General features: G+C 41.1%; 1 protein-coding gene across 3 annotated transcripts; it reads left to right on the top strand.

Annotated features, from left to right (window-relative positions):
• The first annotated feature begins 834 nt into the window (after positions 1–834).
• On the top strand, positions 835–15462 carry LOC110504055 (galectin-9B). Of its 3 annotated transcripts, XM_090218788.1 has the most exons (9): positions 953–1552; positions 10746–10834; positions 11693–11900; positions 12508–12627; positions 12714–12934; positions 12968–12983; positions 13455–13543; positions 13852–14008; positions 14256–15462. In XM_090218788.1, exons 1-9 carry the CDS (start codon positions 1517–1519, stop codon positions 14400–14402), a joined length of 1083 nt encoding a protein of 360 aa, XP_090074914.1. In that variant the 5' UTR covers positions 953–1516; the 3' UTR covers positions 14403–15462. The 3 variants fall into 3 exon arrangements, with proteins under 3 accessions (XP_021438543.3, XP_090074914.1, XP_021438544.3); XM_021582868.3 differs by having other exon boundaries at positions 835–1552; positions 12714–12983; XM_021582869.3 differs by having other exon boundaries at positions 12732–12983.
• The last annotated feature ends 2291 nt before the right edge of the window (positions 15463–17753 follow it).

Below are 17753 nucleotides of genomic sequence, written 5' to 3'. Positions count from 1 at the left end.
AATTCTCATTGGAAGTGGCTTATGGTAGAGAAATTACATTCAATTATCTGGCAACAGCTCTGGTGGACCTTCCTGCAGTCAGCATGCCAATTGCACACTCCCTCAAAACTGTGGCATTGTGTTGTGAAAAAACTACACATTTAAGAGTGGCCTTTTTTATTGTCCCCAGCAAAAGATGCACCTGTGTAACGATCATGCGGTTTAATCATATTCCCTTGGTTTGTTTAAGATTTTGCAACACCAGCGATAATGATTTGTAACGTCAATTTTAGGGCATGACCTATGACATTGTTAACCTGTGCAGTATGCAACATTTTATCAGGACACTGGTGTTTGTACACGCTTAAGGTGGCCACACTGACAGTAAACAAGCAACTTCAGCTTCAAATGGTGTTCAGTTTTTGTCTTTCCCCAAAGGAAAAAAATGACATAAAAAATCTATGATATGGTAGAAGACCATGTTTTAAAAGGTATCTTACTGCTTGGCTAGAGCAAAAGCCTCCACCCTCACTGGCTTTCCAAGCCTGAGTAAGGGTTGACTGTAATGTCTAACTTGGATGTGGGGCCCCTTAGTCATAATCTTGTTTGGAATTGATCATGTGGTTTATCAGCTCCCACTTCTCCCACATGGTGACCTCTGACGTCACATACTAAGGAAATGACCTCGATAACAGCGTTTGACAGTTATGCAACAACAAAACATGATTTATAAAAAGCAATCTATGAATATGGGTTTTGATCACTATCATTTGTTTGCAAGCATGATAGCTGTATTTTTTGTTTACCCAGCTTGTTGGCCATTATCCAATCAGCGTTTCTCGAATAGTTCAAAGCACTTGAATGCATCCGACTAGTATTTATGACTGCACAATTGGTAAATTCCACCTCCCAATTGCTTACAAAAGCAGCATAAAAACAAACACCATTGTTCTGTACCCCTGCCCTCCTCAGTAGGCTAAAGAACAGTTGTAACCTACAGTTAGTTCTCGGGTTGAGGTGTCAATAGGGCAATTAATTCAGATATAGAATAAGAATTGATTTGAAATGAAAAAGGTTCCATTAGGATGACATTTTCCATGGTGATGTTAGCATGTATGTGTTGTGCAAGGAGACAAACTGACATCTACACACAGCAAACTTTGTCCAACTTTGGCTCATCTTCCCGAAAACATCACCTGACTGTGAGTGATTGCTGGTTAATGATTAAAAAAGCATAAGAATATATCGGCGCGCATCGTCTCTTGAGTAGTCTGTGTAGGCCTACCAAGTAAAAAGTAAGTCCGATAACGCGCAACTGCAGCATATATACACGTATTCGACAGATGTATTCCTTAGGTTAAAACCCCTAAATGTAACGAGGACATTTTAAACTAGGCCACATTGTTACTTACTTCCTCCTCCTTCCCCTTCAACGCATGAAAAAACGAAACTGAACATTTCTGACATTCTATCATCACTGAGAGGAGAGCGTTGAGCAACTGAGAAGAAAGACGCTTCGACTGACAGATTTGAAGAAATGGCATTTTATAACCAAGAACCTTTTCATAATCCGGTATGTTTATTATAAGCATTTATGTGATTTGTTGTGTATTTAAAATGTAGATGTACTTAATGTTTAACTTTGAGAGTTGGGCGTGTGCATACGGTCACATCGGGTAATCATCATGTGCTCCCCCCGCTCAGTAATCTACATTATTTAGCCAGTTTTAGTCTGACTTGTTCCTTTCACAGATGTAATGCTAAAATCGATAGATGCATAGCTAGACATTCATAGTATCAATTCATGCTATTGTGCAAATGTAATATTTATCTTATTAGGCGACAGTGAATGTCTCGCGTACACCGTTATGTAGACTTACTCCTGTTAATTTGTATTTATTATGGATCCCCATTAGCGGCTGCCAAAGCAGCAGCCACTCTTCCTGGGGTCCAGCAAAATTAAGGCAATTTATACAATTTGAAAACAACTTAAAACGTTCACAACACACTGTGTGCCCTCACCGAGGTAAAGAAAGTTTCAGGTTGGATATTCGCCTGTAGTCTTACGTCCACCAGCAGCAGTTAGGGACCGTCAACATAGTGACAAATCAACATTTTCAAATTACAATAGCTATTTACCCATTACTCCTAAGACTTTCAAAACTGGTTCTCGTTAACCCGATGGCATAGACACACATTGCACACTTATTTTTTTGTCAATTTACATTTCGCACTAATTTTAAATTATTTATTTACATTTTTGAATTTCAATAGCTCCTTGGTCATGTGACCTAATGACTTCAAACAAGGTTCAGAATGGCCACTGACTACTCTTATATATTGCACACCCTTTAGTTTGTCCATTTTCATCTCACAAGATTTTACATGAATTTTTCAAAATGTAAAATTTCAATAGCTCCTGACTTCAAACATGGTGCAGAATGTACCCTTCTATATTACACACTCTTGTTTGTGTACCGTAAAATCACGTGATGTAACGTACATTTTTCATAGTTTTAAATTTCAATAGCTCCTTGGTCATGTCAATTACACACCTATGTGTGCAGTGGATATACACCCATATTGCATAACCTCTTACGTCTCGTCAATATGGTTGTACATTAGTATTAGTTTGACAATTAGGGGGTTCAGTCTAGTGTTTACCCTTTTCTTTCATATTTATCTAATAATAATTGTTAGTTCTAAGTACTTATTCCCCCCCCCCCCCCCCACAGTATTTAACAGTGTTACACAATAGGAGAGGGACAGACGTCTCCTTTTGTCGTTATTATCAACCATAAAGGAAAAGGGCAAAGTACGAGTCATGCTATTAATTGTCCAAAGCATGGATGGAGAGTGAGCTAGTGAGGTGGGCTGCAGTGGGTTTGCTGGTCAAACAATATCCTGAACATGTAACCACAGTGGCAAGTAAATCAGTGACCAGTAAATCCATTGATACAAATGTAATATTGACAAATTAAACAGAAATTGTAGACCTTTTAATCTTTTCCAACATGTCAACAGACAACTTCAAATAAGTATGAAACATTTCAGTGTTCAACTTTCTCTTATCCCTGGTTGATGTACATTTCAGAGCCTCTTCAGTGTGGATGGGGTATAGCATACATTTTCAACAACAAACGCAGCACTTCCAGTTTGTGTTCTTCACTCTGTTGAACTCTTGTCTTCATTCCTAGTTACAGCACATGGAACCACCGTTGGCATGCAAAACATTCAATCTAAAACAAAACAAAGCGTAACACGTTATAAATAATATCAATGTAGTATGACGAATCAGCCATCCATTGTGTTATATCATAAATTGTCTTGCATGCCGTCACTGTTGTCAAAAGATATAAACATTTTAAATAAAGTTACTAACCCAGTCAGTCTTCGGTCCACATCCAGGTTCTTCATCAGGGGCACACATGAAGCAGTTGTTGGCTTTGTTGAACTCAGAAATCATAGGCATGAACTGAACATATGGCTGTCTGACACAACTACATGAAAATAAAGAATTTACTTTGAATTAAATGTCATTACATACCAGACATTTTTATTATATCCTCAGCCATTTCTTTTCGCAGTTGCTCCATGTGTTTTTGAAGGTTCCATATAAATTTGGTTGGGGATTTTGGGGAAGTTCTGTGCAACTACCTTGGCCATCTACACCAAAAAATAAAATGGAGCTTTTGACTTAATTGTCACATAACAGCTAACCATTCATTAAAATACAACTATCAAACCTGCATTACAAAGACCCCGGAGCTTAAGGTGTCCTGCTGCATGATGAGAGTAATTTCCCCTCCTTTCTACTTTATGTCCACCCAGTTGTCTTTTCCATGGCAGGATCTTCTCGTTTTGAAGTATTCTCTTTTTTATGTAAACATAATGGAATTCTGATTAGTTATAGGCAAATACACAAGCCAAATTTGTATGCTGTTTTCCTTATCACTATAATCTAGTAGTCATTTAGTAGTAGAGGTAATTTCCTTTATGCCCCATTCTACACACAGCCTAAATTATAGGCATTGAACCATTTACAGGACAATAATAAAAGTAGCATATAGGATCCAACCCTATCACAGAGTGAATAAATGTAGAGCGTTTGTAGACTTAAAGAAAAAAATATTAAGTGACAGTTTCATCAGTACGTGCTTAAAGTCATATCACAAAGATGGCAGTGCCTACCAAATCTATTGTGTTTGTCAAAATAATATCTGAAAATGTCAGTTGTTGAACATAATACTTCTATTTGCAATAGCAATTTATGATATATGCAGTTGAGGAATATGCCATGTACCAACACTACATGTAGAACGGACATAAGACATTCCCACATGCACTGTTTTTTATTTTATTTCTTATATTTTATTTCACCTTTATTCAACCAGGTAAGCCAGTTGAGAACAAGTTCTCATTTACAACTGTGGCCTGGTCAAGATAAAGCAAAACAGTGTGACACAAACAACAACACAGAGTTACACATGGAATAAACAAACATACAGTCAATAACACAATAGAAAAATATATATACAGTGTGTGCAAATGTAGTAAGGTTAGGGAGGTAAGGCAATAAATAGGCCGTAGTGGCGAAATAATTACAATTTCGCAAATAAACACTGTGATGTGCAGAAGATGAATGTGCAAGTAGAGATACCGGGGTGCAAAGGAGCTAAAAAATATAAATAAAATAATATGGGGATGAGGTAGTTGGATGGGCTATTTACAGATGGGCTATGTACAGGTGCAATGATCTGTAAGCTGCTCTGATAGCTGATGCTTAAAGATAGTGAGGGAGATATGAGTCTCCAGCTGCAGCAAAAAAAAATGTGTGTTTTTTTTTTTTGCAATTCGTTCCAGTCATTGGCAGCAGAGAACTGGAAGGAAAGTTGGCCAAAGGAGAAATTGGCTTTGGGGGTGACCAGTGAAATATACCTGCTGGAGCGCGTGCTACGGGTGGGTGCTGCTATGGTGACCAGTGAGCTGAGATAAGGCGGGGCTTTACCTAGCAAGGACTTATAGATGACCTGAAGCCAGTGGGTTTGGCGACGAATATGAAGCGAGGGTCAGCCAACGAGAGCATACAGGTCACAGTGGTGGGTAGTATATGGGGCTTTGGTGACGAAACAAATGGCACTGTGATAGACTGCATCCAGTTTGCTGAGTAGAGTGTTGGAGGCTATTTTGTAAATGACATCGAAGTCAGGGATCGGTAGGATAGTCAGTTTTACGAGGGTATGTTTGGCAGCATGAGTGAAGGATGTTTTGTTGCGAAATAGGAAGCCAATTCTAGATTTTATTTTGGATTTGAGATGCTTAATATGAGTCTAGAAGGAGAGTTTACAGTCTAACCAGACACCTAGGGATTTGTAGTTGTCCACATATTCTAAGTCAGAACCGTCCAGAGTAGTGATGCTAGGCGGGCGGGCAGGTGCGGGCAGCGATCGGTTGAAGAGCATGCATTTAGTTTTACTTGCATTTAAGATCAGTTGGAAGCCACGGACGGAGAGTTGTATGGTTAGTTAACACAGTGTCCAAAGAAGGGCCAGAAGTATAGAGAATGGTGTAGTCTGTGTATAAGTGGTTCAGAGAATCACCAGCCGCAAGAGCGACATCATTGATGTATACAGAGAAAAGAGTCGACCCGAGAATTGAACCCTGTGGCACCCCCATAGAGAATGTCCAGACAAGAGGCCCTCCGATTTGACACACTGAACTCTATCTGAGAAGTAGTTTGTGAACCAGGCGAGGCAGTCATTTGAGAATCCAAGGCTGTTGAGTCTGCCGTTAAGTTCCTAACTTCCCTGAAAATGTGCATATTGCGGGGGCTATTCGATGCTAATGCAGTACGCCACAGGATGTTTTTGTGCTGGTCAAGGGCAGTCAGGTCTGGAGTGAACCAAAGGCTATATCTTTTCCTGGTTCTACATTTTTTTAATGGGGCATGCTTATTAAAGATGGTGAGGAAAGCACTTTTAAAGAATAACCAGGCATCCTCAACTGACGGAATGAAGTCAATATCTTTCTAGGATATCTTGGTCAGGTCAATTAGAAAGGTCTACTTGCTGAAGTGTTTTAGGGAGCATTTGATTGTGATGAGGGGTGGTCGTTTGACCGCGGACCCATTACGGACACAGGCAATGAGGCAGTGATTGCTGTCTTCCTTTAAAAAAAATAATAATAATAATTTTACCCCCTTTTTTCTCCCCAATTTCGTGGTATCCAATTGTTGTAGTAGCTACTATCTTGTCTCATTGCTACAACTCCCGTACAGGCTCGGGAGAGGCTGAATGTCATGCGTCCTCCGATACACAACCCAACCAGCCGTACTGCTTCTTAACACAGCGCGCATCCAACCCGGAAGCCAGCCGGAGGCTACACCGTGCACCTGGCAACCTTGGCTAGCGCGCACTGCGCCCGGCCCGCCACAGGAGTCACTGGTGCGCGATGAGACAAGGATATCCCTACCGGCCAAACCCTCCCTAACCCGGACGACGCTAGGCCAATTGTGTGTCGCCCCACGGACCTCCCGGTCGCAGCCGGTTACGACAGAGCCTGGGCGCGAACCCAGGGACTCTGATGGCACAGCTGGCGCTGCAGTACAGCGCCCTTAACCACTGCGCCACCCGGGAGGCGTGATTGCTGTCTTCATCCAGGATCTCAGTAGAGGTGTATTTAGAGGACAGGTTGGTCAGGATGATATCTATGAGGGTGTATGAATGGGTGTCCGAGCTGTGTGCCAGTAGTTTAGACAGACATCTTGGTGCATTCAACATGTCAATCAATACCTCTCATAAATAAAAGTAGTGATGAAGTAGATATTGACATGCATATTATTAATATTAGCTCTCTGTGTACATCTGTGCTGCCCTGTTCTGAGCCAATTACAATTTTCCTAAGTCCTTTTTTTCTGGCACCCGACTACACGACTGAACAGTAGTCAAGGTGCGACAAAACTAGGGCCTGTAGGACCTGCCTTGTTGATAGTGTTAGGAAGGCAGAGCAGCGCTTTATTATAGACAGACTTCTCCCCATCTTAGCTACTATCAATATGTTTTGACCATTGCAGTTTACAATCTAGTGTTACTCCAAGCAGTTAGTCATCTCAATTTGCAAATTGTCCACATGATTTATTACAAGATTTAGTAATAGACATTATAATTATAATAACATTATAGCAAGGGGTGTAAAGCCATAACACATACATTTTTCCAGCACCAAACTATGATCAATACTGTCAAAAGCTGCACTGAAGTCTAACAAGACGGCTCCCACAATAATTTTATCATCAATTTCTCTCAGCCAATCATCAGTCATTTGTGTAAGTGCTGTGCTTGTTGAGTGTCCTTCCCTATAAGCATGTTGAAATTCTGTTGTCAATTTGTATACTGTGAAATATCATTGTATCTGGTCAAACACTAATTTTTTCCAGAAGTTTACAAAGGGTTGGTAACAGGCTGATTGGTCAGCTATTTGAGCCAGTAAAGGGGGCTTTACTATTCTTGGGTAGCTGCATGACTTTAGCTTCCCTCCAGGCCTGAGAGCACACGCTCTCTAGTAGGCTTAAATTGAAGATGTGGCAAATACGAGTGGCAATATCATCTGCTATTATCCTCAGTAATTTTCCATCTTGATTGTCAGACCGCAGTGGCTTGTCATGGTTGATAGACAGCAATAATTTCTTCACCTCTTCCACACTGACTTTACGGAATTCAAAAGTACAATTCGTGTCTCTCATAATTTGGTCCGATATACTTGGATGTGTAGTGTCAGCATTTGTTGCTGGGATGTCATCCCTAAATTTGCTAATCTTGCCAATGAAAAAGTCATTAAAGTAGTTTGCAATATCAGTGGGCTTTGTGATGAATGAGCCATCTGATTCAATAAATGAAGGAGCCGAGTTGGATTTTTTTTCCCAAAATGTCATTTAAGATTCCCCAAAGCTTTTTACTATCATTCATTATATAATTTATCTTTGTTTCATAGTGTAGTTTATTTTTATTTAGTAACATGATTTCTTCATTAGCAGTACGTTTGCCAATCAGTTGGGCTGTCAGACTTAATTGCCGTACCTTTTGCCTCATCCCTTTCAACCATACAATTTTTCAATTCCCCATCAATCCAAGGGGATTTAACAGCTTTTACAGTCATTTCCTTAATGGGTGCGTGCTTATTAGTAACTGGAATAAATAGTTTCATAAATGTGTCAAGTGCAGCGTCTGGTTGCTCCTCATTACACACCACAGACCAACACATTCTTTACATCAACAACATAGGAATCACTACAAGACTTATTGTCTGACCTCTTATACACTATATTAGGCTCAGCCTTTGGAACTTTAGGTTTCCAAGAGATGGCTACTATTTTGTGATCACTACATCCTATGGATTTGGATACTGCTTAAAGCAAATATCTGCAGCGTTAGTAAAAATGGTATCAATACATGTAGATGATTTAATTTCTGTGCTGTTTGTAACTACCCTGGTAGGTTGACTGACAACCTGATCCAGTTTTGCAGCCACTGGTTACAGTTTGAAGTTTTTCCTGAGTGGGCAGCTTGATGTTACCCAGTCAATATTAAAATCCCCCCCCCCCCCCAAAAAAAAAAATACAAATAATTATCACACAGGTAGTAATACGGGATGTAGTAATCAAATCAAATTTATTTATATAGCCCTTCGTACATCATCTGATATCACAAAGTGCTGTACAGAAACCCAGCCTAAAACCCCAAACAGCAAGCAATGCAGGTGTAGAAGTACGGTGGCTAGGAAAAACTCACTAGAAAGGCCAAAACCTAGGAAGAAACCTAGAGAGGAACCAGGCTATGTGGGGTGGCCAGTCCTCTTCTGGCTGTGCCGGGTGGAGATTATAACAGAACATGACCAAGATGTTCAAATGTTCATAAATGACCAGCATCGTCAAATAATAATAATAATCACAGGCAGAACAGTTGAAACTGGAGCAGCAGCATGGCCAGGTGGACTGGGGACAGCAAGGAGTCAGGTAGTCCTGACGCATGGTCCTAGGGCTCAGGTCCTCCGACAGAGAGAAAGAAAGAGAGAATTAGAGAGAGCATACTTAAACTCACACAGGACACCGGATAGGACAGGAGAAGTACTCCAGATATAACAAACTGACCCTAGCCCCCCGACGCATAAATACTGGAGGCTGAGACAGGAGGGAGGTAAAGAGGAAAGAGTCAATGGCCTCTAGCCTACATACAGTATTGATACCCCTTTACTTTTTCGTAATTTTGTTACGTTACAGCCTTATCCTAAAATTGATTAAATTGTTGTTTTTTCCCCAGTAATCTACACACAATACCCCATAATGTCGAAGCAAAAACAGGTTCAGACATTTTTGCAAAAAATGTACATAACTAGTCAGACCCTTTACTCAGTACTTTGTTGAAGCACCTTTGGCAGCGATTACAGCCTCAAGTTTCCCCCATTCTTCTTTGCAAATCCTCTCAAGCTCTGTCAGGTTGGATGGGGAGCGTCGCTGCACAGCTATTTTCAGGTCTCTCCAGAGATGTTAGATCGAGTTGAAGTCCGGGCTCTGGCTGGGCCACTCAAGGACATTCAGAGACTTGTCTCGAAGCCACTCCTGCATTGTCTTGGCTGTGTGCTTAGGGTCATTGTCCTGTTAGAAGGTGAACCTTCACCTCAGTTGAGGTTCCTGAGTGCTCTGAAGCAGTTTTTTATCAATGATCTCTCTGTACTTTGCTCCGTTCATCTTTCCTTCGATCTTGACTAGTCTCCCAGTCCCTGCCACTGAAAAACATCCCCACAGCATGATGCTGCCACCACCTTGCTTCACCGTAGGGATGGTGCCAGGTTTCCTCCAGACATGACGCTTGGCATTCAGGCCAAAGAGTTCAATCTTGGCTTCATCAGACGGGAGAATCTTGTTTCTCATGGTCTGAGTCCTTTAGGTGCCTTTTGGCAAACTCCAAGCGGGCTGTCATGTGCCTTTTTACTGAGGAGTGGCTTCCGTCTGGCCACTCTACCATAAAGTCCTGATTGGTGGTGCTTCAGCGATGGTTGTCCTTCTGGTAGGTTCTCCCATCTCCACAGAGGTACTGTCAAGCTCTGTCAGAGTGATCATCAGGTTTTTGGTTACCTCCCTGACCAAGGCCCTTCCCCCTCGATTGCTCAGTTTGCCTGGGCGGCCAGCTCTAGGAAGAGTCTTGGTGGTTCCAAACTTCTTCCATTTTAAGAATGATGGAGGCCACTGTGTTCTTGGGGACCTTCAATGCTGCAGTAATATTTTGGTACCCTTCCCCAGATCTGTGCCTCGGCACAATCCTGTCTTGGAGCTCTACGGACAATTCCCTCGACCTCATGGCTTGGTTTTTGCTCTGACATGCAACTGTCGGAACTTTAATAGACAGTTGTGTGCTTTTCCAAATCATGTTCAATCAATTGAATTTGCCACAGGTGGACTTGTAAAAACACATCTCAATGGAAATAGGATGCACCTGAGCATCATAGCAAAGGGTCTGAACACTTATGTAAATAAGGTATTTCTGTTGTGTATTTTTAATACATTTGCAAGCATTTAAAAAAAAAAAATCACTTATTCATTATGGGGTGTTGTGTGTAGAGTGATGAGGAAAACATTTAATTGAATCCATTTTAGAATAAGGCTGTAACGTAACAAACAGTGGAAAAAGGGAAGGGGTCTGGATGCACTGTAATAGCTCTTATCTATTCTTATTCAGTTTATCATCAATGATTATGTTTAATATCTGTTGCAGAGACTCCCTTTCACCGGCACTATCCAAGGTGGGCTGCAGGAGGGGAAGACGATCACTATTACTGGGAAACTTCACCATGGGGCAGACAGGTGGGTCACCACTCACCGATATAAACTTTGTTAACACATTACCTCATTCTTTGTCTTCCAGAGATTCAGGGGTTTGCTTTCTAGTCTAGATAATGCATACTACACATTTTCTGTGCAGATTTAAAACTTGTTTGGAGAACTTTTTAAAACAATCAGACCCTTTTTTTCAATTTTCACCTAAAATGACATACCCAAATCTATCTGCCTGTAGCTCAGGACCTGAAGCAAGGATATGCATACTCTTGATACCATTTGAAAGGAAACACTTTGAAGATTGTGGAAATGTGCAATTAATGTAGGAGAATATAACACATTAGATCTGGGAAAAGATAATACAAAGAAAAAAACATGTATTTTCTCTTTTTTGATCCATCTTTGAAATGCAAGAGAAAGGCCATAAATAACTTAGGAGTCTAGAATTTTAGATTTTGGCCACTAGATGGCAGCAGTGTATGTGCAAAGTGTTAGACTGATCCAATGAACCATTGCATTACTGTTCAAAATGCTGTATCAAGTCTTCCCAAATGTGCTTAATTGATCAATTGATAAATGTTCAAGTACATAACTGTGCACTCTCCTCAAACAATAGCATGGTATTTTTTCACTGTAATAGCTACTGTAAATTGGACAGTGCAGTTAGATGAACAAGAATTTAAGCTTTCTGCCCATATAAGACATGTCTATGTTCTAGGAAATGTTCTTGTTACTTACAATGTCATGCTAATCACATTAGCACACGTTAGCTCAACCGTCCCGCGGGGGGACACCAATCCCATAGAGGTTAACATCTCCGGAACCACATGCTCTCGCCCTCTCTCTCTCGCTCTCTCTCTCTCTCGGTTTCTCTCTCTCGCTCAGGTTCCATGTGAATTTGCAGTGTGGTTCTAGGGCAGGGGCGGACATTGCCCTTCACTTCAACCCACGATATGACAGTCACCCTGGATATGTGGTGGCCAACACCTTGCAGCAGTCCAGATGGGGGACAGAGGAGCGGAAGCAGCATTCCCCCTTTCAGCATGGCTCTGGCTTCAGCCTCGTGATCACCGTCCAGAGGGACGGCTTCCAGGTCACCCAAACCCTCCCATACTATAGTATATGGAGTATAGAGATGTAGGATCTTAATTTAAGCCAAAATAATCCCGCAGTAACAAGAAATGTGAATTATTATGTGGATTATAATTAATTGGGATGATACATTTTTCGTTAGGACAAATCAAGTCTGACATTTTTAAAAGGGAAATTACAAACTTTAGAATTCTTTTTAAATCTTGAATACACTAAAAGTTTGCTTTTCCTGCTGTGTAGGAACATTTTCAGAAACAAAAGAGGGATCAGATTAAGATCCTACATCTGTACATTCCGACTACACAATAACCTTTTCCGTCTGTGTGTGTGAATGATTGTAAAAGATTATGCTTACAGAGCTCCCCCATGATTTTAATGAAGTCAGGCACTCATGATCTAACATGGTGTTTCACTCTTGTTTTCTTGAAATGGTATGTTATGTTATTCTATCATTATTCTCTTTTTATCTATTTTACAGTGTGACTCAATTTATGCTAGTCTGTTAAGGAGTTAAAATGGATTTCAATTCATGGGTTTACTTGGAATACTCACTGTCCTCAGGTCCATAATGACTCTGCTCATGGTTGTTCTCTGTTCTCTGCCTTCAGTTGAATGCGAATGGGAAACATTTCATGACCTTTAAGCACCGTATTCCGTTTGACGCAGTGGACACCATCTCAGTCGAGGGAAAAGTGGAGGTGACCTCCATCGCCTTCCAGAACCCTGCAGTGAGTAGTACCTAACACATTTATTAGATGCACAGAGGATTTTAAGGTAAGTTCCACTGATTTTAAAGGGATTTAATATCTTTTAGCCCACCTTTCCTGCACAGCCAGGATTCCCTTCTTATCCGGGATTTCCGGCGCAACCGGGATTCCCTGCGCAACCGGGATTCCCTGCTCAACCGGGATTTCCTGCTCACCCGGGATTTCCTGCTCACCCGGGATTTCCCGCTCACCCGGGATTTCCCACGCAACTGGGATTTCCCACGCAGCAACCGGGATTTCCCACGCAGCAACCGGGATTTCCCACGCAACCGGGATTTCCCACGCAACCGGGATTTCCCACGCAACCGGGATGTCCAGTAAGTTAATCTGAATCATTAATGATCATTTATTGGCCAACCACTTCTTGGTTATCGGATTCATAATTTTTGGGGGGCAGATCTGTGATTTGTTTTCCTTTCATTGTCTTTCAGTCTCTATATGTTGGTTTTATGTTCAGTACTACTGATATTGCCTGTGATGGGGAATTTTAAGATCACTAAAGTTCATATTTAGTTTAGAGTGATTTACTTCCTCATTCAGTACAGTGACTGTATCGTTATGTGAGTATAACCCCTGTCATTGTCTTTAGGCAGATTTCTACAGTAAATATACAGTAACCTGTAGTACATTAATCAACATGCTGTCAAGATCCCTCTCTCCTGTTGCTCCTCACAGGCTCCTCCTCCATATGTCCAGCCACCATTCTTTGTAAATGACCTTCTACTTACTGTATCACATCAATGTCTGTCATAATGAGTGATTTATTCAAATCTTCAATTTTCATCCAGGCTGTTCCATACAAGAACACGATCAATGGTGGACTCTACCCTGGACGCACCATCAACATCCAGGGAGTGGTTAACCCCAATGCAAATAGGTCTGATCCTGTATTATTGTCTTTACTGTAAAGGGGGACCACAGTGAGACATTCACTTCCCCTGGAGTTATAGGCACAATTATAATATGATTTTATATATTTTAAAGTTGTTCCCCTTAGAAAAAAAAGTATAGAAGAACTTTAGCAATTCTAGTTCCTCATTTGCGTGGTATTGAAAGTGTGTGTCAATGACCCCTTGGCTTAGAAAGAGGTAGGCTTACAAAACATCCTGGAGGGTGCAACTATAGCAGTTCTCCTGTCATGGTTTCTCACCAACACTGATCTTATCCTTTTCTCCTTGCCTATAGGTTTAATGTTAACCTACTCTGCAACTCTGAGATTGTGCTGCACTACAACCCCCGATTTGACGAGACCCTAGTGGTACGCAACAGCAGGCTGAGGGATCAATGGGGAAAGGAGGAGCGCTCTGGTGGAATGCCCTTCCACAGGGGCCAGGCCTTCACGGTAACTACCCACCATGAACACGAAGCAGCTTTTATACGTTCTTAGTTTCAAGGATGAATAATTATTTCTTGTTTCAACCCAAAGCATGCCACTCAAGCCCTTTCCTGATACAGAGTTCCTTGATGGTTTAGTCACTCAGACAATGGCATGACGCTCATTAGAGAGAAGATCCACTTTAAAGATTCCAGACTGTTTCTCTCTCTATATCAGAGACGGAGTACTAATAAGGCTAGTTTTGTATTTTCAGCTGTCTATTACCTGTGAGGCTCAGTGCTACAAGATAGTGGTCAATGGGAATCAGACGAGCACCTACAAACACCGCCACACCCTCCTCCAGCAGGTCAACGTTCTGGAGGTGAATGGAGACCTCAGTTTGACCTCCGTGATGGTTTAGGGCTGTGGGTCACAACTGTGACTCAGCCACTTGTTTAATTTTGTGGCACCTCTGACCCAAACCACCACACATCTTTTTGATCTGTTTTTGCTGTAATAAAAATTACATTCACTTTATTTCCTTACTGCTTGCAGTGTCTGTTAGACTACCCCATTTGCACATGTATTATTAGTGAGTGCCGTGCCATTGACTTCAAGGATGAGAAATGTGTTCCTATTTGTTATAAATCAAGGTAGAAAGCCATTAGAAATCACATTGTGATAGAATGCCAGACCTGACGTTAACTCTCATGAGACGTACCCTGAGGACAATGCTTAGTAATTCCATATGTAACCTAGTTTATCACCAGTGGTCTCTAGACACTTTTTTTAAGTTACATTAAGTTACAGTATATACAGTTAAGTGTGACAATATGTTGCGTGAGACTGGCTATGCCAAAACCCTTGTTCACAAAGTGAACTGCAGTATGTGTTCAGACAGCAGTGATTTGCTGACATGGCTACGCTGAGGTGGTAGGCTGATTGGTGGTGCTTGTGCTTCCTATCACTCAGAAGTTATGTAGCAAGTTAAGATGACAACAATGAATGCCATGGACGTTTCCCAGTTGCTTTGAATGTTCAAAATCATAGTGTAAGAACACTTTTAAAGCCTCAGAGGATAAGATTATCCAGCTTTCAAAACAAGTCCTTTTTGGCAAGCCACATCAGTCAAGCTAACTAGGTAGCTGTTTTGCTTTCTACCACATTCACTAATTTGTTTGTAAACAATTAAGAACTAGTTCGACGTGTTCTTGTCAAACTGTCAACAGAGTAGCTAGACGGCAACAATATATGCCAAATAACACTTGAGGGCAAATAAATCAGATTTGATTGTTCAGACACAGGTCGCATGGCCAGGAATCAGATTGTATGTGGCTTGAAATATCTGATTCCATGTGCTTTTTGGCTGTTCAGGCTGCAGGAAAAAGAACCGACTTGAATATGCAAAAAATAAAGTATTTGAGTCACTTCAAACTGCCTATATGAACAAGGCATAAATAAAAATAAACATGTTTTAAGAACTGTGTTTCAGCTATAGGTTACTTTCCTAAAACAATAATTATCTACCTCATGGTTCGGCTGTCAGAAATTTGAGCACTAAATGTATCAGGGTAATTGCATGCATAGGCCTACAGGCTTAGGTGTCCACTGTATATGAATACTTGATATTGTATATATATTATATAAAGGAAGAGAAGCTTAGGCCTAATCCCAGAGAGAAAGAGATGTGTGGATTGCATGTTGCAATGCAACATCAAGCGGTGCAACTTTCACCCCCACATTCTGAAATTGCATTTTTCACAACCAGTTATATCATTGTAATGTGATACAAAACAAGGCACCTGTTTGCTTTAGGACCATGCCTCTGAGCGGTCGGGTAGGTTGTCTGTATTAAAAAAAGATTGTCCCCCCCCCACTTCTAAAACCAAAGTTGCGCCCATGCCGACATGCATTTCCTTATGTCAGATGGCTACTGCGTCTGTTATACAGATATAGACCTACATGAGGGTAATAGCCTGGCAAAAACAGAGTAGGCCTACATTTATCATCCATATAAAATACACTCACACAGAAATCAGAACCATGGATAGCCACATCATATTTAGTTTAAATTGATTGGACTACATTTTAGTTGTCACTGTATTAGACTAAGCAGAGGTGATTAGATGATGTTGAAGTTGAAATGGTGCTGGAATAGTGGATGCAGCTCCTGTTATCTTTGCGAATTGCGGTAACTCTCCGTAATTATAAAACAATAGTTGTTTAGTGGTCCGAAAATGTCGGAAACATTAACTTGCTTGACCATGCTGTAGGTCATGTAACTGTCTGTTACTGTACATGCAATATGCTTTGTGGACTTCACTGGACAGAGGTTGCTATCCGGCTTTGTGATAAAACAAAGGTGTGACTGAATTTATTCTGCCACTGTGTCTTCTTATTGTCTCAGCCTTTAGGCCTGTATATCACGGTCTCGAGGCATATGTGACATGCAGGCCCTTGCAGATAAAAATGACGGAAATCGCTACATGCTAACGGTTATAGATATTTTCTCTAAAATAGCATTTGTATGGGTCTTAAAAAATAAGAGCGGGGCAGAGGTGACCCAGGACATTGACTCTATCTTGAAGGAAGGAGGAGCCCCCAAGAAAGTGGAGACTGATGGCGGAAAATATTTTTTTAATAATACTTTTCAGAAACTCATGAAGAAGCACAATATAGTACATTTTGCTACAGGCTCTGATTTGAAAGCTTCAGTTGTTGAGCGCTTTAACAGAACTCTGAGGGAGCGGATGTGGCAATATATTACAGCTCACAACATGCATAGATATCGATATAGTTCAAGATTTAGTAAAGGGGTACAACAACAGCTACCATAACAGTATATGGATGAAGCCCTCCGAGGTCTCTTCTGAAAACTATTTTCAAGTCTTTAAAAATCTGTATGGTTTGATCCCCCTTCACCGTAAGAATTTTTAGAATTCATAGTGGGGGACTTGGAGCGTTTTTCCAAGTTGAGGGGTGTTTTCGACAAAAAATATGAGCAAGGTTACAGCGAAGAGGTGTTCACCGTTACCGAATGTCTACCGCGCATACCCCGTCTACAAGTTTAAAGAATATGACGGGGAGCTTATAGAGGGATATTTTTATGAGAAGGAATGACAGAAGGTACAGTTGGGTAAAGACAAAGTCTTTCACGTGGAGGAGATTCTAGATCAAAAGAGAGAAAAGGGTAAAACAAAATGGGTGCTGGTCCGCTGGAAAAACTGGCCCCAAAAGTTCAACAGTTGGGTATTAGAGCACGATGTGGTGGAGGCATCAGGGGTTAACTTAAACCCTCATGCATGATAAATACAACATCATTCGCGTGTACACAGGAGTGCATTATGGAACACAGCGGCTTCTACCTGACTCCCCAGTAATGCGTCTGCACATATCGTAATAACTAAAGTTCGAATTATACAACAAATTTTCCAAAGCCTATAGAGTTATCAGAGGCCTGGGAAGTAGGTCTCAGCGAGATTACATACCCCCATAGCTGGTATAATATCAAGGATAAGGACCGTGTATTTTATTGCAAAAGCATATCGGAACCTGCGAAACTTATTAAAAGGGTTCTATAGAACCGTCGACAGGATCGTCTCAGAGTTGAATGAACTCCTAACCCAGAACAATATGGAAATTACTCTTGATCTACAACCCTATACATAAACGTGTACAAATCTCAGGGGATGCTGATGGGGGTATAAAGACCAGCGGTAATTTAGCCTACATGTTGGGGATGGGTCCCAATAAATGGACGTATGTGAAAGAT

Source organism: Oncorhynchus mykiss, chromosome 24 (genome assembly GCF_057628025.1).
Source record: "Oncorhynchus mykiss isolate SJ-2025 chromosome 24, ASM5762802v1, whole genome shotgun sequence".
In the NCBI taxonomy this organism is placed as follows: Eukaryota; Metazoa; Chordata; class Actinopteri; order Salmoniformes; family Salmonidae; genus Oncorhynchus; species Oncorhynchus mykiss.
The sequence above is the reverse complement of the archived record's forward strand: the minus strand, read 5'-3'. Positions and strand labels throughout refer to the sequence as shown.

Excerpts from the sequence above, each read along its gene's own strand:
- LOC110504055 (XM_021582868.3), top strand. The coding sequence starts at position 1,517 with ATGGCATTTTATAACCAAGAACCTTTTCATAATCCG. Across the intron at positions 11,901-12,507 it reads TCCAGAGGGACGGCTTCCAG|TTGAATGCGAATGGGAAACA; the intron begins GTCACCCAAACC and ends CTCTGCCTTCAG. Across the intron at positions 12,984-13,454 it reads CCACGCAACCGGGATGTCCA|GCTGTTCCATACAAGAACAC; the intron begins GTAAGTTAATCT and ends ATTTTCATCCAG.